Source organism: Anoplophora glabripennis, unplaced genomic scaffold (assembly GCF_000390285.2).
Source record: "Anoplophora glabripennis isolate ALB-LARVAE unplaced genomic scaffold, Agla_2.0 scaffold4, whole genome shotgun sequence".
In the NCBI taxonomy this organism is placed as follows: domain Eukaryota; kingdom Metazoa; phylum Arthropoda; class Insecta; order Coleoptera; family Cerambycidae; genus Anoplophora; species Anoplophora glabripennis.
This window is the reverse complement of record NW_019416568.1, coordinates 3,922,302-3,945,714: the sequence shown is the minus strand read 5'-3', so window position 1 is coordinate 3,945,714 and position 23,413 is coordinate 3,922,302. Positions and strand designations below refer to the sequence as shown.

The window sequence follows — 23,413 nt, the reverse complement described above, 5'->3', positions numbered from 1 at the left end:
AAATATAAAAATATAATAAAACATTTTAAAATTCTTAAAGTAAGTACAAATGTTTTTTAGAAATATAGAGCTCATCAGATTCACAAACATTATATTTTCTTGCCAAAACTTTATTATGTGCAATTGTAACTATTTGTTCTAAATACCTGACCTAAAATTCTTCTGGAACATATCTAATTGATGTATTAGTAGTACTGACAACTTTATTCCTTATTTATTGAACTAAAAAAGTTATATTTTGTAACATAAAACTAAAATAAAAACACTAGGATATAATCTAGATCCGGTAGCATCTTATAGATCAAATCTCCCGCGTTTTTGATATAAATGACCAACTGAGTAGAGTTGATTCAGCCGTAAGCAGAACCATGTCAAAAACGCTGGAGCGTTTATCGTCAACAGCAAAGAAATCCTCCTAAGTTCAGGTGACACGACTTCATTATTCATAAAAGAACTAATTAAATGTGCTCTAGAAGAACTTCATCGAAGGCTCGTCACAGTCGACAGTGTTAACTAGATGGATCTTTCCATCCTTTAGGGGTAAACAAATTGAAATTACTCTTGTAGCAAATATCTACGTGGAAGTATTCGAGAAGAAAAGGCTGGAGCCAGCATCTACAAAACCAAAGTGTTGGTTCGGATATGGAATATTTATCCGATAAGATTAAGTAATACCAAAGTTTCAGAAAACTGAAATAATTGCATGAGAGATGAGAACATAGAATTACCACGAATTTGAAAACGACTGATCTGCAAAATCGAGACCAACACTTCAAAACTATGCGTAGGAATGATATAAACCAAAACATTCAGCAAACGTAATTTAATACAATGTTCAAAGTACTTGTACTTTTGAATGTTAGAAATTTTAAATAAAAATATATGGGGGCTGGTAGGAAAACGACTTTCTAAAATATGAATTTAAAATCTGGTTCATATTTGGAGATCCAAAACAGCGTGGGGGAATTTGCCGAAGCCGCAAAGCCCGCCCTGAATGAAAACCTACACATTCTTAAAGTATTTACGTGATTAATGCAGTAAATTGAGGCATGCACGGCAGAAAGGAGACATTTTCTGCTAAGCGGATTGTCTCTTTGGAATCTCTTCGAAAAATTAGCGGAAGCCGAGTAGACTAGTGGCCCAAGCTACTTACCATGTACCTAGTGTAATTGTGTGCAAGTCAAAGTTATCGTTAACGACAGGCGTCGATAATTGTTGATGTGTCCGAAAATGTAGCAGTGAAAAATTCTAACTTCGTTATTTTGTAAACATAGTGCTCGTGGTGCGCGTAGGTATCGAAAACTGATATAGTGCGCGCGTGTGAATTCAAAAGTGTGTTAAAAATAGTGATTTTGCTAGTGACTGGCTGATCGTGACATCATGGCAGAATGATGATATATTATTATGGATTACTTCTTGAAGGTAAGCCGACTGCATTCATAAATGATCATCTACAACCAGACATTTAAAATTGCGAAATCTTTTCATTTGAACATAAAAAATATAAATATAATTGAAGGTAACGGTATAGGAACCATCTTAGTTTTTATATAAATAAAGAAAACTCTGGCTACGTATTATAATGGTATTATAAAACTTTTAAGTGTCCAAAATTACATTGAAGCATTTTTGCTGTGCGTAGATGGTTCTGAAACATACAGAAATAAAAAAAAAACAGTAAAGACTAATATCAATGTCAATATAGTCTTAAAGGGAATGATACTATTATATTACTTAAAACTACATACTACTTGTAATTCAGAAACCAACTTGCCCTAAAAAATAAATAATTTATCGGTTTCCCTTTACTCTTCAAAGGGATTTGCTGATATTCACTACAATTATCTTATCAAAACTTGAATCACTGCCGATGTAGAAAGTTTACAAGTGAAGCAGTTATGATAAATTTGCTCAAACTCAAAATTTGATGAGCATTTATGAATAACATTTTTAGAAGGATATGTGGAATTTAATACATATTAACAAGTCTCGTTCAAGACTTTTAGAATTACAGCATCTTGAATACATAGAATAATATAAAACAAGTTTAATTTATAAATGCAGAAATAATAATATATCTTATATGAGATGTGTAAAGTACATTTGTGCGTACCTATTTTTTTTAAAATAACGGATGTATAATAAAAAATTTTAGAAGGAATGATTTCTATTGCTAGATGAGTAATCAAAGAGATATTTTGACCTGAACGATTTGGAATGAATCAGACTTAGGAAGGTGAGTTTGAATAAATTTCAAACTGATTCTACTGTAAAAAATTATAATTTGAAGAAACAACTAATACATACACTGATAGAACTGTAAGAAGTTTTTGTAAAACACTGTTTGTAATAGACGTTCGATTAAGTACAAGATAATACTTACTAAAAAAATATAGGCCATAATTGTGACAACTTGTAGGGCTGATTCTTCTTTTAAAAACAAGCCAAAGTTGTAAGACAAATATTTTATAAGATGTAGACTTGCAGTTCTCTTACAGTAGCTGCTTTCATGTAAAATTTCAACAAAACTCAATCATGCCAGAATTAGAAGGAATTTGAGGAGTTTCAACTGTCGTAAAAAGTTATTTACATTTACAGATTTGGGGGGGATAATTTGAAATTAAAAAAATTGTGCCACTTAAAATCTCTTGGTCGGCAGCAGTACATTATTTTGTTTCAATTTATTGACTATAGAGGTTTCCAATCGTAGAAAGGTTGAATTTATTCGTCTTTCCCTTATTTCAAATAAATGCGAGTGGGTTTGTGTAAAAATTTCTGATTTTCATTCCGTTAGTAACAATGTTTCTGACTTTGCCATAATTTTTAAACTTAAACTAACTGACCAGATTTCTGATGAATTTTTTTTATCAGAAATTAACGTTTTATCAGTCAAGATTGGAAAATGGACATCGGGAATCGGTAAAAACAGTTAGCGATCCCTGTTTCCCATTTGTATACCGATTTGTGGTAAATATTATGTCACATAAAATATAATAATGTTGTAATTTCACCAGTTCAAAAGTTAATCCTCAAATTCGGATCCAGATTTTAAAGCGAGATAGAAAATGAAATTCCACAAGAAAGGCTGAAAGCAAGCATGAAGACGACATACGATACTTTGCTGGATACAAGATGTTGTACATACATGGTGTTTATGACTTGGTGTCCAGAAAAGATCCGAAGGTGAAGAAATCCCTTTGGCTTAGTTTATTGAAAAATCCCAAAAAACTGACCTTTTCAACATTATGGAAACATAAATCCATGCTGGCCATAATAAAAATGTGCACATTTTAAGTGGATTATGGTTACAAAACGAATACCACCGGATTATTTATTGTAAATTCAGAGAGTTTTGCAACTTTAATGGTTTTTAAAAAGTCATGATGGATGTATATTATCTTCCATCGTAGCGGAAGATTACCTGAAAGATTCTGTCTAAAACAAAGTTGATGTAGCAAAGAATATTCAAGCGGCATGTTCCAAAGAAATACAACCCATTTTTGTTAGTACCACAACAAAAAGTATGATAATTTCCAGCATTTTGGACAAATCTTCATTTCATTTGAAAGCTAACAATTAAAATTATTGTACATTTAATATAATTAATACGAAATGATTTATTTAGTTAGTTATTGTTGTTTGTTATAATGTAAAAATAATAAAAAGAGGGGTTTGTATCATGCTTGCAGGTTTCTCCTGTCTACTAGTCTCGACCTGCAATACTCCACTTTCCGATCGTGTAACGTAAAACTATTTTGAATACGTTGTCTGTAATTATTTATTTGTGGCATTTTTTATTAGTTACTTGCTTACTTATGGCTGTAATGTTTCTAGGATTACATGAGAGAATTTGAAAACATCTTTTTCCTTCGAAATTGCCTACATATATTTAATGAATAAATAATTAGTTAGAAACTAGTTTTACCTAGGACTATTTTTTGCCGTACATTAACTTTTTGTATTTACTTTCTGATTTGAATTATTTTCTATGGATATGTTACTGTAATATATTTCAAACTTTTCCTTTAAATACTGTAATAACAAGAAAGTTCGATAACTACTTTTCATTATTAATTCGTTTGAGTACAAAAAACACAAATAATTTAAATTTTAATAATAATTCGACAGACATCAAAATTATATCTCTTGAGATACAAAAATTAATACAACTAAAAATTTTGTTGATTTTGTTTTATTGGGTGGAAAAAAGGGAAAATATTTTTATTTTTCATTTTACGAGAAATAGGCATTCTTGATTAAAATTTTTGCTTGTCTTTAAAATGCGGTTGGAATGGAGAACAGTCATCTTGCATGTACAGGGTGATCAGAAAATCGGTAAATCGGTCAAGAATAAACTACCTTTGTTTTTAACAATACAGAAATATGTTATTAAGGAAAGTTGCTTAGAATTAAAATTTATATTACAATTTCAATTTGTATATGAATCGGCCTACTTTGGTAGAAACGGAGAGGAAAAAATGTTTTATTGTACAATTTACAAGCTAGAAGGCATTCTCGATTTTTGCTTGTTTTTAAAATATATTTAAAATGTTTTTAAAGACAAAATTTTAATCAAGAATGTCTTTTTCTCGCAAAATGATTAAAAAATTCTTATTGTCCGTTCCTATCAAAGTATGCCGATTCATACACAAATTGAAATTATAATATAAATTTGAATTCTAAGCAACTTTTCTTAATAACATATTTCTGTATTGTTTAAAACAAAGGCATATATTCTTTCGATTTTTATATTTACCAATTTTCTGATCACCCTATACATATAAGATGAAAGTTCTCCATGCCACCCGCATTTTAAAGATAAGCAAAAATTTTAATCAAGAATGCCTTTTTCTCGTAAAATGAACAATAAAAATGTTTTACTGTCCGTTTCTATCAAAGTAGGCCGATTCAATATAAATTAAAATTATAATATAAATTTCAATTCTAAGCTACATTCCTTAAGAACATATTTCTGTATTGTTAAAAACAAAGGTAGTTTATTCTTGAACAGTTTTTATATTTACCGATTTTCTGTTCACCCTGTACATGCAAGATGAAAATTTTCCATGCCAACCGCATTTTAAATACAAGCAAAAAATTATCAAGTATGCGTTTTTTTTCGTAAAATGTTAAATAAAAATATTTTCCCTCCTTTCCACTCTAACCGTGGACACACTGTAGATTTACTTCGAATTATTGAAATTAATACATATTTTCAGCGTTTAATCATTTAGTAATGATGCCTTTTTATATACGTGATAACTCAGAATAATCCGGCAAATCAATTATTTTATTATTACTTCTGATAGTAATTACTAACTAATTGGCATCTAATTCAAAACAAGTAGAAAATAATCTGTTAGTAACTTAAGTTAAATAAAAGTGAACGTTTTTTTGTATCACTGGAACCAATACTTTTTAAATTGTTTGCGAAGAGACCATTAATTAATAATTGATTAATAATATGACGCAAGTATAAATTCACTTGAGAAAATTAATTAATTTAGATTTTGCGAAGACTGGCACATTAATCTAGCATGGCTGAAGACTGGGATCCAGATAACATGGAAAAGTTGAAAGGTAGTTGCATTTATTATTTGATTTATTTTTTTCAGTTGATAGAAAAGGCTTAATTTCAACGAATCCTATCGTCAGAATCAATACGAATATGTAGAAAAAAAAACAGACTCTTGAATAGGCAACAGTTTACAGCAAAAAATTATGTAAATCCAAATAGATATTAGTTATTATTTTAAATATGTATATTTTACTTTTTAGATGACTGCTTGAAATTTGTGAGGATATTGTTTATTGACTTTTATGGACACAAGTATACTAAAATATGTACTTTCATATACTTGGTATTTCATGTGCCAATATGGATTGAACAATATTATCAGTACTTTAAAACTTTTGATCTTTTAATGGTGGCACAGTATGGCCCAGGTTCATTTATACTTTTATTCGTAAGTATCTTTAGCGTATCATTGATGGTGACCGTTCTTATAGTACTACGTACCTTTGGTCAGAGAAACACATCTTTTGGGAAAAATAACTATTTGTGGTCTCTGATGATTAAGGGTAATGATGTTTGTTGTAGGCATTTATATCAATGTTACTACCCACAATATGTGCAAAGAACGTGCGACTGTTCTTTTGGTATCAGAAAAAACTTTTCTGGTCTTTCAACACAGTGAGCGAGGAACTTAGAAGAACTATGTTCTATGAGGTATATTACGTATATCGCAACAATTAATTTAACCCTTGGGTTATTGACTTACGTTGCAGTTATTATGAAAGGTACAAGAGATAACAACTGGGAAGACATATACCAAATAACTTTCATTAAAAAACATTTTCCTCGTTACTCTGGTATACTTATAGTAACATTTTATGCCAGTATAAGCTACTTGATTCTTTCAATGCTGATGCCAATATACGCTATGATGTACGTCACGGCACATATATTTTTCCAGTCAGCTATACTATGCGAATATATTAAAAGAATAATTGAAAATTACCCTGAGGACAACGAACTCTTTTATAAGGAAAGTTATCAAAAGCGAGTGTTTCAGAAATTTCGATTTTGTATTATGCGGGGTATGACTATAAAAAGGTAACAGTTTCGCAGTTTCATAATATTTTGGTACTTAATATTATATGATAAATAACATTTACAGAATAACGAATCAACAAATTGCTGCCTTGCAGCCCCTTATGGTGTTATTTATAGTACTTGGGATGTTATTAGTGGTTTGTTTTGTTGGATCATGGCAATTGGTAAGTATTTCTAATTTTTTTTTCTTTTACCTTTATGAACACTCCGTATATTATACAGGTACTTTCTACTCTCCAATTAAGTGTAGTGATAGCAAATTGTAATGGATATATTCAAATACATAATGATTTTAAACGCATCTATCAGGGCACGAATTTAGTATTTTGTTTTTTTTTATATGAAGGAATATATCTAAACGTATTTAAAATTTCTACTGAAACCTAAATGGTGAGTGGGTTGTCTATACTATAGGCGATTTCTAGGACTGGATAACTATACAAAGAAAAATAAGCTGACAAAATGTTTGTATTAACTCAGATTTATTCTTGCTTTGTGTGATCTCAAGGGAAAAATGTGATTCTGATTTATAGAACTAATAAAATCGGTAACAGACTTGATTAAAACAGTGTGTTTGTCCATACCATTTTGTATCTTTTGAGCGAGAATAGATGTCGAAAATCTGCTTTAGTAAAAGTTGTTGAAAAAATGACAATGATGTAAAAAAATTGTTGAACTAGGAAAATAATTTCGATGACGTCGCAGCTCTAGACAGGTAAAATTACTAAGATGAAATTTCATGTCAAATACTTAATGATCATGCCATCTCCTCTCGCCACTTCCTTGTTGCTGTTTCCCTTTGCCTTTAATCAGGATTGCCTTGAATTGATCTTTGTAAAAGTATAGTAATTTTATTTTAGAATATCAATAAATATTACCCTGCTGTGTTCCTGTTAATTATTACCAGTGGATTGGCTTGTCTTATAATTGTTGAAGTTGGACAATGGATAGAAGAAAAAGTAAGCAGAAAATTTTCATGAACCGGTAATTTGACTTTGTCTTTTCGTAGAGTACTGCACTTTCTTTATTTCAGAGTTTAGAAGAATACTACATACTCTGTGCACTACCTTGGTATACGTTTGATTTAACTAATCAAAAAATTCTTCTATGCGTTCTCCTTAATGCGGGAATTCCTATTACACTGTCACCATTTCGGGAATTTCCTATTAATCGCGCCCTGATTGTAAAGGTAAAATATGTATAATCTCATTGGTGATATTCTTGTTTAATGGAGCAGATTTAGTGTTAGATCGAAAGTTTTTGACACTTATTTATATTTTAGTTCTACAAAGTCGCTTGCTCTGTATATGCTGTAGCTGTTCACATGGAGAAAAAAATTCCTTTGACCGACGGAATAATGAAATGAATAAACTATACGTGCACAATCAGAAGTACTAGTTATTTCATTATTACATTTTTAAGAAATACGTTTATACATCACATTTGTATTTGAAAGCGTTCAGGATAGAACAAAAAATGAAAAGGTCAGTAGTTCTACTTCAAATGTGTAGCTAAAATATATTTTGACTATGATAACAGCTATTCACATAGTTGTAATAAATACGCAGTTAACCAAGACTCAAAACTGCGGTAAAAAAAGGTAAACAAAGAACATGAGCAATAGAAACTGGAAAATGTATGAAATGTTCAATAGGCATTATAGTATACAGGGTGTTCCAGAATAACATTGCCTGAAAGAGGAAAAAGTTATGAAAGGATATTACCACCATACATCATCAATTTTGTAGGTGTTGAAAGTTTTAAAAAACTCTCTGTATGACACCAAAATGTGTAGACTCAAAGCAAAAGTGCACACCCCAAAAATAATCAAAATCGAATAATACGTATTCGAGTTAGTTACGAAATTCAAAAAATGTTCACGGACTTTTAGGCCAGCTAGCGGCCAAACGAAGCGATTTCGGATATAGGTGAATTAGCCTAAATCTGCCTATTTTCGAGTCTGTAGTCTCCCGTTGTACACGTTATTCTGGGACACTCTGTATATCTCCAGATTTTTGTGTGTAAAAATATGGTTTGTGTGATTTACTCTGCTGTACTTTTTAAATTAATAAACAAAAATTTTCTATGTACTGATGATATATTTATCTGTTGTAGTTTTACAAAAGTTGCTTGTTCTTTATATACCTACTTTCTTGAGTCAACATGGAACAACGAAATCACTTCAAAGACTTCACTTTTCCTATCGAGAAATTAGTCCAAGAAGATCGACAATAAAATTATATAAAAAATAAAAAATTCAAAGCAATACCTAATTAAGTAATTGTGCTTTTCTTCAAAGTACTTTAGTATTTAATGTTTTAATACTTTGTAATTCACATGAGCAGAACTGATATTATGACGTTTAAATGTACTTTTTCTTCACCTTATATAAATATATCATATGCACTTTTAAATTTGTTTATTTCTTCAATTTCGTTAATTTACATCGCACTGTATTGGCATGATGTGTTGGACAAAGTTAGGCCTATCTGATTTGAACATAGTTTAACAATTTAAGCCTCTGTAATCTCCCCAAAATCATTATAACTCCTTTAAAAATTAATGTTACTCTGCTATAAAAAATATTTTCTCTGAAGTATTCAGCCCAGCGCATTCGCCAATTACTTAAAACAATTATCAGGTAATTTAATTGCCGTAGCTTCCCATCTAGACCATTCAGTATGGTCAAACCGGTAGAAAGTGACCTGCTATTTCTCAGGCACTATTAGTGCGACCTCTCTCGACAATTATACAATCAGAGTATGTCAAGCTGACGGTATTGCCAGAAACTACTAGTTTGCTGGCTACATGATCTGACCAGCATTGGATTATTTAATTTCTACATTTATTCGTTTATTTACTTGATGAAAATACATCTAGTAGTCAAAGCCCATCTATAGGAGTACAATAAAGCTTAAGCTTCCACAAGGACATGCATCTTCAATTCTTATACCTGCAATAATGTAATGGAAGAGCTATTAATATAATTAGCAAGCAAGTTTAAAAGGAGAGACCTAAATTTATTTGAGCCGTAATGGGAAATGTCATCTTCAGGGATTCTATTAAAGTTTCTGTATGTTGTTGTAAGTGGAGAATTAAAGTTAAGTTGTGAAAATGAAACATTTGATAATCTAGATGCTTATCTCGGTATGCTGAAATGTATTCGTTCTAATAAGCATATCACATACATTGTTCAAGACCTTAAATTCTCGTCATTTACAGAGCGAAGTAAAATTAATTATCGTAATTAAGACTTTTCCAAGGTAGAAATGATGTTTTCTGAACAATCTCAATATAATTTATATTGTAAGGATCCCAAATGACACTACAGTATTCGGGTTTACTTCTAATAAGTTCAAAATTAGGATTACAAATTGTGTTTACTGATATATCTTTGGTACTACTTATTACGAATACAAATATATTTTTTTTATGAATAGAGAATGTTAGTTTGTGTCAAAAATAACTCATCTGATAACTCATCTATTATTTATGTACCATATATTCAGGCTCTCAAATAATTTTGGAGCAATAATGAAAAATAAATGCAATATGGTCTTAGATTTGATCATTGTGGCACACCAGAACCACCAATAAACTCAGATTATTTGGTACTTCCATTCAATTTTCTCTTCCGCGATTCGATGAATAAGATTTGAGTAAATTCATAATACAGTTGGAAATTCCAAAGGCAGGTATTTTTTTTTATCTGAAACGGGATCAAAAGTTTATCGGTTGCACACAAATTTAAAGTTACGTTAATTTATTACGTTACATATTAAAAGTTGCTTTCTGTACTACGTTTTTTTACAAGTATTCCTTAGATTATTTCAAATAAAATACTGAAATCAATGCAATAGATCTATAATTGAATATATCAGGCACTGAGCCACTTTTACAAAATACAAAATTTGAAAAAGAGTTATTTACTGCATTTAAATACAATTTTCACTAGAATAACCAGATAAACCGATACTTGTCCAACTTCAAAACACACCATACGCCATACTGCCATCCACCATGCTAGGGTCACGAGATAACCTAATGGGATGTTGGGAACAGACAAAGACAATGCATCTGGATATGAAAAAGGGTGGGATCACTCAGTAATGAGGACATTTACTCTGACTTAGGTACATGTGAACCAAATACGAGTTTACGTGAAGAATTTATTTAAAGAGTACCTATATTTGAGTGAAAGTACTCTGTTTTAGTTTAAATATAACCACAAATGAGTAAAATGATCAAAATCCGAACCTTTATTATTTTCACTCACACCGATTTTTTTAAAGTGTAAAAGTTGCTTTCTGTATTACGTTTTTTTACAAAACCATGTTGTTAGGGTATCATGCATCTTACATATGTGTATATTGTATTCTCTAGTACGAGTATTATTTCAAATAAAATACTGAAATCAATGTAATAGATATTTAATTGATTACTGAGTCACTTTTAAACACTGGACAAACTCACGACAATTTTACAGTGTTACTAAAAACATCTTAAAAAATGTGCCTTTTGATTAGTTTTATTTGGAAAATGGAAGCTTTTTACTTATTGTCACATAAACTATGCCATCAACAGAGAAGAACCAAAAATTTAGCTGCTGCATTGTAAAAAAAATTACTCAATTTCACTCAATTTTATTCAATAATGTATCAATTTCTGTCTACACTATTGCAACAGAAGTGAGTGCATTCTACTCAAATCCGAGTTTCTGCTATCTAGTGAGTGATTTCTGATTCTATTATGAGTATGTAAAACTAGTTAAGAGTTGACTTTTTCTCTAAATTTAACTGTTATTGTAATTTTTTACTTACTCGTGGTTTATATTCTCTTTAAGTTTTAGTTTAAATATAATTGTATTAAAGTTATAAACTACTAAGTTGTCACAGTGGTTTCTATGCAGATCTCTTTTAGAGACAATATTTTAGGTATCGATTAAAATAATTGGTTAACTGATCGGACGAATAGTCTACCATACGCCATTATTCCATGGCTAGAAATTGGCCTCAATGATTTGGGATCGAGGGGGATTATCCCCCTTTATCCTGCCTCATCTCGTGTAGACCTGAACAGCCTTCGTCGTCTACCCCGACCGCAAATGCGACCGGTGTAGGCGCTTTGTGGGACCTCCTTTTGTCCTGGCTGGGCCCCGCCGGCTAGGACCCTTTATTCTGGCGCTCCTCTTGCTTCGCCGGCTCGTCTGTGTAAACCCCGGGGGTGGTGTCATGTTTATGGTTGGGTAGGGTGGTGCGGCTATGCAGCCTGGGATGCGCTTTACTAAGGTGGTCCTTAGGCTAGCGTAAGGAGGGTATGGGGGGTGTGTATGTGTGTGTGTGTGTGTCGTTGTCTTCGTTTCTTGATCCTGGCGGTCTCTGAAATGTCTGCCATAATCTATATTGTACGTTACAGGTACGTGAGTAAGTAAAGGTAACAATCTAACTATCCAGCACTAACACCAAGAGATGACCTAATAGGGACGAAGGGAACAGACAACCCACGACAACTCTATAATGAGGACATTTACTTCGATTTAGCTAAAAGTGCCAAAGTATGAGTTTATCTGCTGAATTTATTTAACGGGTATCTATATTTGAGTGAAAGTACTCAGTTTTATTCAAATATTATAACAAATTATCAAAATTATTATTTATCTTAAATTATTCATATTCCAAAGATACTTTACTCTTAAAAGGTTTAGCTACAGCCATAGGCTGATTTATTATTATAAGGTAGGTAAGTATTTTACATAAGATAGAGGCACTAAGTTATCCTTAAAGGTGGCGTTTCGCAACATCCTTCTCTATCTGAATCGATATCCGTCAAATAGGTCAATAAACATCGCGTATTTCAGGAAACAGAGACGGCAACATCGATAGATAAGCGCAACGGCCGTAAGACATCTCATTACAGCCAACCGCACATCCTGTGAACACACAAAAATAATATAGGATGTAACCGAAATAAATCTAGTGAGCGCGGTAAATGCATAAAACTAGATGGAGGGAAGAGAAGCAACATAAGAACGTGTTATTAATAACCCAGGAAAGGCCGCGTAGTTCCAAATACGGCACTATCTCGGATTACAGCAGGTCCATTTTCAGAATATACCTAAGTTAGAGGAAGGGGGCGTCTCGACGCCAGAAATAGCCCGCGGACGCCTTGTACGGCAAAGGCGCCTTACGCATTCTAACTGTGCAAATCTTTTTGAACATAGTTTTTACAGAATGATATGAATAAGTTTGCGCTGTTGGAGCTCTTCGGCCGGTTCATGAATGAAGACCGCGATGGACACCCTATTAAGTAATTGTGCCAATTCGTAATCACGTTAAGACTAATTAGTAATTCGCGTCGACTGTGATATCATATAAACTATGTGTGTTTGTTGTTGTTTCATTGAGTTAAATATTTTACTTTCGTGAGTTGCGTAATTTTTCGAAGTGTTGATAATGTTAGAAAATGTGATCACAAGTAAGTTGATATGTGTTCAGAGTACAGCGTGATGGATATTTTGTTAATATGGGGTCACTGACGTGGTACACGTGGTTTGTAACACTCTCCATAGCGTGTGAAATACCATAAAAATAAATTTGATGCTGACAATAAATAATTTCAACAAGAAAATTTGCACCGATTGATTTTGCCGGTACCCTAATTTGAGCAACTAATAAAGCTTCTTTTTGAAATTAGATAACTACGTAGGTATAAATAACATTGACAAATAGTAATGATAAAAATAAAACGAAATTTTTAGATGTTCCTGGCAGATGTATTGTGGAATAACTTGATTATTTTTGCATATTTCACGTATATCAAGACTTTAAGTAGGTATTAAAAAACAAGTTTTATACTTTACTGAATATTAGAACTCGCATAAATAGAACATTTCATTAACATTTGAAACAAAATCAGTCCTTATAGGCATTACAAATTGTATATGCAAATATTTTGTTGATATTAATTTATAGTTTATAATGTACAATCATGAACGAACAGTTACTTTAATTAATCCTTTAAAATAAACCTGTCTGTTTTTAACATATCAGGAGAGAAACTGTACATTTTTTAATAATAAATTCAATTTTATAATGATATTAAAAAATTGAATAATTTTTACAATTAAATAGGTTGTGATTTTCAAAATTATAAACCTTGCATGAAAAGAATCAGTCAAAGGTTATTTTTACGTAAAATTCTTGCCTGATAAAAAATCGTTTATGGAAAAAAGAGAGCCAAATAAAAAATAAAATATAAGCATCCCCAACTGAATTAATTAACATTAAGATGTATTAATTTTCGAAAAGAAAATTATCTTAAAGTGAAATAATGTAGTACAAATTTTATAGTTTTTAATTTTTATTTACCTGTTTCGTTCAGTGAAAGATTTTTAGTTAGGAAAAAACAATATCGTAAAAATAATTACTTAGAATTACTTCTTAAAATACACTAATACAAAAAAAATAATGCTATTAAGGAAAGTCCATTTCCTTTTTGTATTCTCCTTTATAAAGATGTTTAGGTTTTATTACATATTAGACGCTATTTAAATAAATTATTTTCAAATTGAATGATGTACAGGGTGATTCACTATATTTTGACCCCCCCTTTAAATTTTTTGTTTTAAGAGATAAAAAAATGTGAAATACAAAAGTTGCACGATTTTTTATAAAGTTTTCGTAAATGATAGTAGAAAAACAAATGAAGTCCTTGTTGAGCATAGATAGCTATATAGGGTTTGTTGGGTCCACATCTAATAATAAGCGAGATAATATTAAAAAACGAAAAGAAGGTTTTTCAGTACAAAAATAATCTTGTAAGAGTGTGGAGAATAATTTACTCTATTTTAAATATAATACAAACTGTCAAACAATAATAATGTTGTCATAACATTACCTGTCACTATCACGGCCTACCATATAACATTGTCCATGAGTAAATAGGCCTCTCACGGCCTAATTAGCGAGATTTAGTTAAAATACTTATACGCATTTTGAATTATATCAATGTCCGATATGTCAAAATATATTACGACTAAATCTAAATCCTTACGTAATTGGAAAAAAGGTCTAACAATTACAAGATATCTTATTTTCTTAATAAAAAACCATATTTTCGTTTTTTAATATTATCTCGCCTATTGTTAGAGATGGACCCAACAAACCAAATATGACTATGCTCGACAGGGAACGTTCTATCCAAATATGGAAAACTTCATAAAAAGCATGGAACTTTTGTATTTCACATTTTTTTATAACTCTTAAATCAAAAAACTTAATCGGGGGCAAAATATAATGAATCACCCTGTACAATTGTACATATGTGTATCTATTTCTAATGAATTCTTTAAAGCGTAAGTTCAATGTATCAACGAATCTATCAATGCATTTAATTATCGAAACTACATCTTCATAATATTACCCTGTTTTTTTAATATGAAACAACCACAAAAATATATTTAAAAAATTATACACTAGTTAAAACAGATAATGTTTCAAATGCATCACAAAACCCTATTTATAAACTATGTTTGGACATTTTTGTTTTTCAATCTCTTTCACAACATGAACACAACGTACCTTATTAGCAATGATTATTTTAGGATGCAAATATTTGATATTTGAAACGTTTTATTTACAGCCTAAACATCTTAATCAATGTATCTTTTGGAAGGATAATCATGCTATGTTCAAGAAGTCAATACTATAAACCTGGAGTTATTTCTTATAAAAGGGCCAGCTTTAGAAGAATTTATAAATGCATCATTCCATAATCAAATAATTGATAGACGCCACAGTTTATCAGCAAAAAAATAATATATTTGCAATTTTATATAAAAAATTATGCAGATAAAGTAACGATATATTACAAATTATGATTCTAGCATAAACAATTTTATGTCAACGTATTTTACATATAAACAAACTATTAACGTAAACAAAATATTGTTTATTTTTTACTTATTGACATGCGGCCCCATTCCTTATGCCAATAAATTCATAAACAATTAAAATTGACATGTCAAAAGCATACCTATGTTAGTTTTTGAATGTCTTAATTAAGCCGATCATACATCTGAAGAACGATTTTAGTCTTTCGCCTTATTAGTAGCTTTACTTACGACAACAATGAACGTTTCCAGAGAACATTTCTATGAAGTGCTTTCTTTAGTTACAGATGGGATGATAAGAAATTGCAGAATTAACAAGTAGTACTACTAAAAGAGCACTAATTACTATTTATATGTATTTTTTTAATTTATCGGCAACCTATAGAGCCTATTTGCACCCTTTTGCTGCAAATAGATTAATCTTACACCCGCCAGAAGAAATCTCCTACATCCGACAAAAAATTTTCAGCAACTGATTGTTCGTGATATGCAAGACTGGCTTTAGATTATTACACATAATCTACTTAACATATAAGAATATTAAATCCTGCTACAAGCTATATTAATATGTTTTACTAATAGGTCTTTTTTTATCTTGTAGGCCTTATTTTATAGCAGTAATTTTTGTTGCAGCAAAGTCAACAATGCAAGCAGACGATTTAGAAGAAGCTCTGGGTAAAGAAACTGTTGCGTTTTCATCTAGCGATATGACTTTCAATGAAAAGGACGTCAGCTCTCCCGAAATGAAAGAGGAACCAGCGGTAGATGATGCAAAGTATGTATGAATATAATATAAGTTTCATAACAGAAGATGTATCGTGTACTTATGGGCATAGATGAATTTTTATCAGAATGATTTTGATGACACTATCAACAAATACGATAATATACGATTATATGAGTTTTCAGTATATCGTGTTCAATATATCGCAGTTTATTTATTTATTTTTAAATTTTATTTCTATAGGTAAGGTGATGTCTTTGGAAATTGTTAATAGCACACCTTTCTTAAATTATATTTTAGAAAAATATGGTTGTACTCTTTGTAATGTGGTTCAAGGGCTGAAGTTATTTTCATAAATATATTATGCTGAATGCCCAGAAATAAATTCCATACATTTTTCATGAAATATTTTTCTGTAGACCTTCAAAAATACGTTCTCAATCGTCGCAAAAACTAGGTAAATAACATTTTCATAGAAACAGGAGCTGGTAATTTCTAAAATTAAATTAGGTATACCGCTTAGTCATCATCTATAGCAATTATATGAAACTGAAAAAAAGTTAAAACAGAGTTTGAATAGTATCAAAACTAGTAAGAGTGTCCAGATCTGAATCTGAGGTACTTAACCTGATACTGAATTTATATTAAAAAAATTATAAATAGTGAATATTCTTTAAATAAATCTGTTTATCAACAAAACCAAAACTTTTTTGGCACTAACACTCTATCCGGACAAACATCTAAACATAATATTTTCGACACCGACGTGAGAAATTTGAACTTTTTCCAAATATTCATTCAAATAGGGGTATAATGAACAACATGATGAGATAAATATTTGCAGTGACAGATTTATCTTTCACCTGCATCTGTTTCGAAGGTCGGTAAAGATTGTTAGTGAAATAAATAGTCGAATCTCAATATTTAATTAATTTAATACTATTATTATTTAATAACACATAAATAATGCCTCATCATTGCCATTAACGCTGAAATGGCATATATGCATATTATGTACGGACATGCCAATGGTAATGGTCTTAAAGCTCGTCGTCTACATGTTGAGGCTTATGTTAATCGTTCACTTCCTTCTTGCGGAAGTTGTCATTTTGACTTTTTGTATATGGGTTTTCAAAAAGCGTGCTCTCAATTCAATTTACAATCCGGTTTTTTAATATTTAACAGCATATATGAAAGAATTGTTATTGCCACTTGTACAATATGAAGTAGAACTTCGATTAGGATAAATTAGAGAACAAAAACTTTACACAGAAGTTATTTTAAGTTAAACATAAACTCGCGATAGATGGGGGCAGAACAATGTGTCACCTCGTACCATATTGCGAAATTATGAGTAACATCATTGCCTCACAAACTGAAATAGTCCTTTATTTTTTCTAAATCTCTTATCTTCTGCCTTATTCTATTATTCCTTTCATTTTATTTCTTATATTATTTTACTTGTGTATCTAAATTTGACACACAATGCATATTCTTACATTTCTCTTTTTACAGTTTTGAAAACACGACCAAATTTGAAGGCATTAATCTGGAAGATGACATCGAGAAGGTTGAAGTGACCAGTCACGAGTCTTCTGAAGAAAACGAAGACGAATGCATCATTTCAGATACACCAAAATCCGAAATTAATCAACCTGTCTTCAGCGGCATTCCGACTCAAAGCACAAGCGAATCTATAAAGAGTTGGCTGCAAAGAATAACAGACATGCAAAATGAAATCCAAAAGAAGTGTACCACTTCCAGTGGAAATTTAAATCATATACAGTCAGTAAGTGCATGTACTCGTAAGAGATTTGTATGAGTAACTAAACTGGACTTGTTTTATGAATTATACAAGCATTGTTTTTTTAGATCGCTAATAACTCCATGGCAACCACCGTAGTCAACAGTTCTTCAGTTAATAGCAGCAGAGTTGTTAAATACCAAGACTTACCTTACATGGGAGAAATGACTTTAGACAATTCAAAACCCAGGAGAGGAAGGAAGCCCAAGAAGGCTGATATTTGCCACCTGATTTATAAAAATTACGGGACGATATTCCCTGGAACTCCAAATCCCGGTAGTTACTTAGAAAAAGACAATGGCATTTTGAAGAAGTCCGTCGTTTTAGAAACGAAGGAGGACAGTATCAATAGAAGTGATGTTCAAAATAGGATAATTTCTAGTTTACTTGAAAAAAGACTGACTCAGGAATATAAAAGGACGAAGGAAAGCAGTACTACTGTTACAACTACCGGAGCGCAGTCCAAGGTTAGTACTACATCTTTTAAATACCATTTTCAATATCGAAATTAGATAAAAATTTCATCCTTTCTTTGTGATATATTTTTTAAATACATTTTAGGTGGCCGATGACCAAAACGAACCTCTCAACCTATGTATACGGGACCTCAACCACTTAAAAATTCGTCTTCTAAAGAAGACCGACAACACCTACACCTCCGAAATCAAATCAGAGCCGCAGTCTGACGACGACGTGGAGTTCGTTCACGAAACGCCCAGCCCATCCGTCAGCGCAAAAAATGAATCCAGATTCCTCTCCGTGACCCCTGATAGTCTATCGACCCCTAGTCCGGATCCCCTTAAAACACCCGACGGGGCAACTGCTCCGGGTGGTTACGTCTATTGGCCGAACGCAGGAGTCTTCATTCACCCCGTAGCCTTGCAGCAGCAGTTGCTGATGTACCAAAGAATGGCCAATAACAATAGTTACATCCTGCCGTCTAATCACAGTCCGAAACCTCCCCCTGAAGCGAGTCCAGGGGGCAAAGGTGATAGCAGCGCAGCGGAGTTCAGGAAACTAGTACCAAAATTGATCAAACCCAAAAATATTAGCAATAGAGGTAAGTTTGATTTTTTTATGTCACGGAGTCATTCTATGGGGCCTTTCAGACCTTTGAGGTTATTTTCTTCATTTTTGCCACATTAGAAGTTTGTTAATATGTGTCCTTGCATAATCCTTAAGAAGAAATTTTAATAAGCTTGTTAAATAGTTCGATTTAATTGATTTTTTTTTCACCATCTTGTGTAGGTGAAATTTTCTGTAGCGAAATAATTGCAATGACATTTATTTCTTATCTACCTTATTTAATGTACCAATATTGCAAGTAATTATTTTTTAGAATTCGTGTTTAAAGAAAAAAAAATTCAACAGTTACTTTTTGGTTAATATTTTTTTAATTCTATTACAGAAGGTTTTGGAAGGAAGAACAATGTTTCTATTGTTATAGATCAAAATAAATATGCAACGCAAATAAAAAAATAGTATCTAGGTCGGAAATGCATAATCAATATATTTGATTATTGATTGTGACAGTTTCTGTTTAATTATATGAAGTGTGGGCCAATTTTTTTGTGTCTATACATATTTATAACTGGCTGTGAGTAAATTTCAACACATGATTAATTAATGTAAATATCAATAAACAATTTTTTTCATATAAAATGTATTAATTAAGCACAATTATAACATGTCGACAAAATAACATGTGTATAATTTTGTTTTCATAAATGTTATAAAAAATATAAAAGAACTACATTGAGAGTTACAAAATATTTGAAGTTATTTATATTTTTTATACATTTGTTTATTAGTATGAGTCAATTTATTAAATCAACAATTCCAATTTTGCTATAAAATCATTTTATTTCAGAAAGCACCGAAGAGACTGATTTGCAACAATTGCCAGCTCTAGAACTGAAAAAAAGAAATGCTCCCGCTTCTTCTGAAAAGACACCTACTAAAAGGAAGCGATCAGCAATATTCATACCCCCGATACCAGCTGAAAACACTGCCAATCCCGCTACCGAGGTTAGCATCTGTAAATTCAAATTTACCGGAGGAGCCAAACCCAGCCTACAGGAAAAAAAGATGCTGTCTGTGGATTCTGGAGGAAATTTCAGGTATATACTTAAATAATTCACATGCTATTGTACTTTTTCTCAGAGAAAACACCATCTTTTGGTCTACAGGTGAACCCTTCTTTGTCAAAAGAATTTTGAAAAAGTATTGCTTTAGCAAAATGTTTCCTACCAAACATTTGCCAAAAGTTCAAGAGAGACAAATGTCTTGATTGGAAATCATACATTTTTAAATAGAAATGTTATTTTTTTGCAAATTTATTTGCAAGGAAATCTTCCTCATATCAGGCAGGTTGTTCAAACAATTAGTCTTTTAAACACCTCCAAATTGAAACCACCAGGTAGAATTTGCTTACACGTGATTCACTAATACTACTGAACTACAACAAAAGCTCTGGTCTATCCCATTTGTATTAGTCTCTCGTAGAGGCCCTTTAGAATCTTTACAGGAGAACATGTCGCTTATTATGACAAAAGGAGTCGTATCTTAAAATATGTCACACATCACTCTACTTTCTTTCTAGTAAGTAATTCTATTTTTCTTGCTTTAGGTACTACAGTGGAACGGGAGACAAATCAATGCGTGGTTACGAATTCTTCCCAAGGGAAACCCTCCAACAGCAAGTCAACAACACCCAGGGTTCTTCCACGGGGGCGTTTCTCCAAGCTAGCGGCGAAAAAATTTACCCACTACCTCCAGTGGACTTCCCCGGGGGAAAATCCTCTTCGGAATTCCTTCTGAGTCCCGAAATTCAAGTCCCCACTTTCGGAGCGGCCCAGAACACCACTCAGGACTTGAATTCGCAACGTATGAAGAAGAGGAAGTCGAGGAAAAGCCTGCAGAGGGAGAAATTGGAGCAGACCTTCAAGGAGAAGGGGTTCTTGATTCAGACGCAGCAGACGGAAAGCGCAGAGGGAGCCACTTACTGCAAGTTCAGGCAGCTGCGGAAGTTTACTCGGTATTTGTTCAGGTCGTGGAAGGATTACCTGCCTGGAAATTTGGCGGAGGGCGAACAGCCTCGAGGGGGGACTAGCGACAGTGCCGAACTTAACATAAATGACTTGTCTCATGATAATACTGATAACTTATCAGTGCATTCGAATGAGTTATCTGCCAATAACGTGCATTAGTTGACTTGATATTTTCGACACTTATCAATTCGGTTATTTTTAGAACTTTACTAGACAGCAGAAGATTTAATAAGTTGATTTCTTGGATGATTGGTGAAGTTCATAAAGTAATTGATTTTATTCTAAAAAGACATTATGATGATATTCCAAAATAAAAGAAAGTTTAAAAATATTTGTCGAATGACAACAAACCTTTTATATAACACAATTTTTTCGTTTTTAACCAAAGATATAAGTGAAGAAACGTTTTATAACAGGGTGCAATAATTTTTAAGACTCTGAAGTGGTGCTAATATTGTGGTTAAGATTTTGACATTATTTTTATTATATAAAAATAAACATAATCTAGTCTTTATGATATTATCCTTAGTACTGTGTACTCTAAAAATAATTTGTTGTTAATTTACTTATTAATAAAAATATTTTTGATTAATCCTCTTTTTTTACTTTATTACTTACCATAATAGAACTAATAGAACGTTAAGTTTAAAACAAACATTTTTAGAAAATTTCATTTACTAAATTCACTAGCATTTACTTAATAATTTTACAAATTTAACTGTACGGATGAGTCAGATTTTGCTTTAGTTTCCCAGTTAAGAGTTAGTTTCCACATGTCAAATAAAATAGATAATGCAAAATATAAAATGCTTTATTAGAAAAGTATCTTCTTTTATAGTGCATTAAAAAAATTTAGAATGTAAATGTCAATTTATTTTAGTAATACATTATAGTATTTAGTACCAAGTAACTGATTAATTCGAACAACAATGTAAATCATTGATATAACTTAGGAAAAGAACTGGGTCAAGAACTGATCCTTGTGGTACTTTTGCATTGACTCACTCTGCAGATATTATTCTTGTGTTTTTTGAAATGCTGTCTTTTCTGGGCAAATGATATTGAAATGTAAGAGAACAAAATAAACAACCTCGTGGACATTCTTTATTATACAATTAATTAATCACCATAAGCTTATACATGCCTACATTTTTTAAATATTGCACCAAGGAAAGTCTAAATCACTATAATGTACGACAATAAATAGCTGTAATATTAATTGATACGGTTAATGTTTACTTTCAGTGTAAACATCCACCTATTTGATAAAAGTTAAAATCACGAACTTTGTGAGCATAATAACTAGAAATTATTTACAGTCTATCCAACAACTTAATATAAATACATCTTTGTGGAAATGAGAACAAGGTGCTATCACAATAAATCAATCACTATAGTTCCTTGACAACGCTAAGAATCTATCTTTTACAAATGGACATCATTGTTATTTGGTGCTTTGAGAAACGATTTGCAGTTCTGTGCCGTTCTTATAATTATTTATGATATGTGTCCAGTTTTAAAATAATTTGTTTCCTCTATTGGATGAAATAAATAAATTCTGAATAGTTTGTGCAACAGTGGAAGACTAAGGTTTATTTGATTTTGATCTTATAAGATATTTTAAGAATTTTCAGTAGTTATTTCCGCCACAGGTATGTCAAGTGAAACTCTTTTCTTATTTAATAATTTACAGGAGAAAAAGTTACGTGGACGAATTGCATCGAATATTTTTTTCTACTACGGGAATATATTATAAATTATATACAAGCTATTCTACGCATAAGTATTTAATTTTACGCACTTGAGTGTAAAATGAAACAATACGCACTAAAAAAGGTAACAATTGATTACTTTTTTCATCAATGGTATTTCAAGAAATTTTAAATTTTATTTAAAGTTACAGTGGACAATATCTCGAATAGTAAAAGAGATATGTAAAAACAGTATTTTACTTATACTGAAAACAATTTCTACGCAAATTTTTAGAAATAAAAATATTTTAAAGATTATATTTTAACCAATTTTGTCAATAAAAATGACTTTTTTACTTAACGCGAAAATGAAAAAGTTTTCCCTCATTTCAAATTCATTCGTGGACACACTATAAGCACTACACAACATTTTTGCTAAACTTAAATATCTCTTTTGATTTTAGAGATATCGTTTTATTTATTGCCCTCAATATTTAACAATAACTTATAAGCAGCTTTAACTTTTTTGAATCAGCAACTACAAAGCCATTTTTATACTAATAAATATCCCATTTACATAAAATAAAGGTACGCTGTTAAAAACATTATAAATTCTTAGAGTTGTCAGTCCTTAATAC

The 23,413-nt window shown here is 31.4% G+C and overlaps 1 protein-coding gene across 2 annotated transcripts; it reads left to right on the top strand.

The window, feature by feature from the left end:
- Positions 1-1,063: 1,063 nt before the first annotated feature.
- Positions 1,064-21,650, top strand: LOC108917372. 2 transcript variants are annotated; one of them, XM_018723927.1, is made up of 7 exons: positions 1,064-1,422; positions 16,140-16,281; positions 17,746-18,019; positions 18,103-18,501; positions 18,596-19,094; positions 19,905-20,154; positions 20,664-21,650. In XM_018723927.1, the coding sequence occupies exons 1-7, from the start codon at positions 1,389-1,391 to the stop codon at positions 21,241-21,243; spliced, it is 2,178 nt and encodes a 725-aa protein (XP_018579443.1). In that variant the 5' UTR covers positions 1,064-1,388; the 3' UTR covers positions 21,244-21,650. The 2 variants fall into 2 exon arrangements, with proteins under 2 accessions (XP_018579443.1, XP_018579444.1); XM_018723928.1 differs by lacking the exon at positions 1,064-1,422 and adding an exon at positions 12,845-13,090.
- Positions 21,651-23,413: the final 1,763 nt, after the last annotated feature.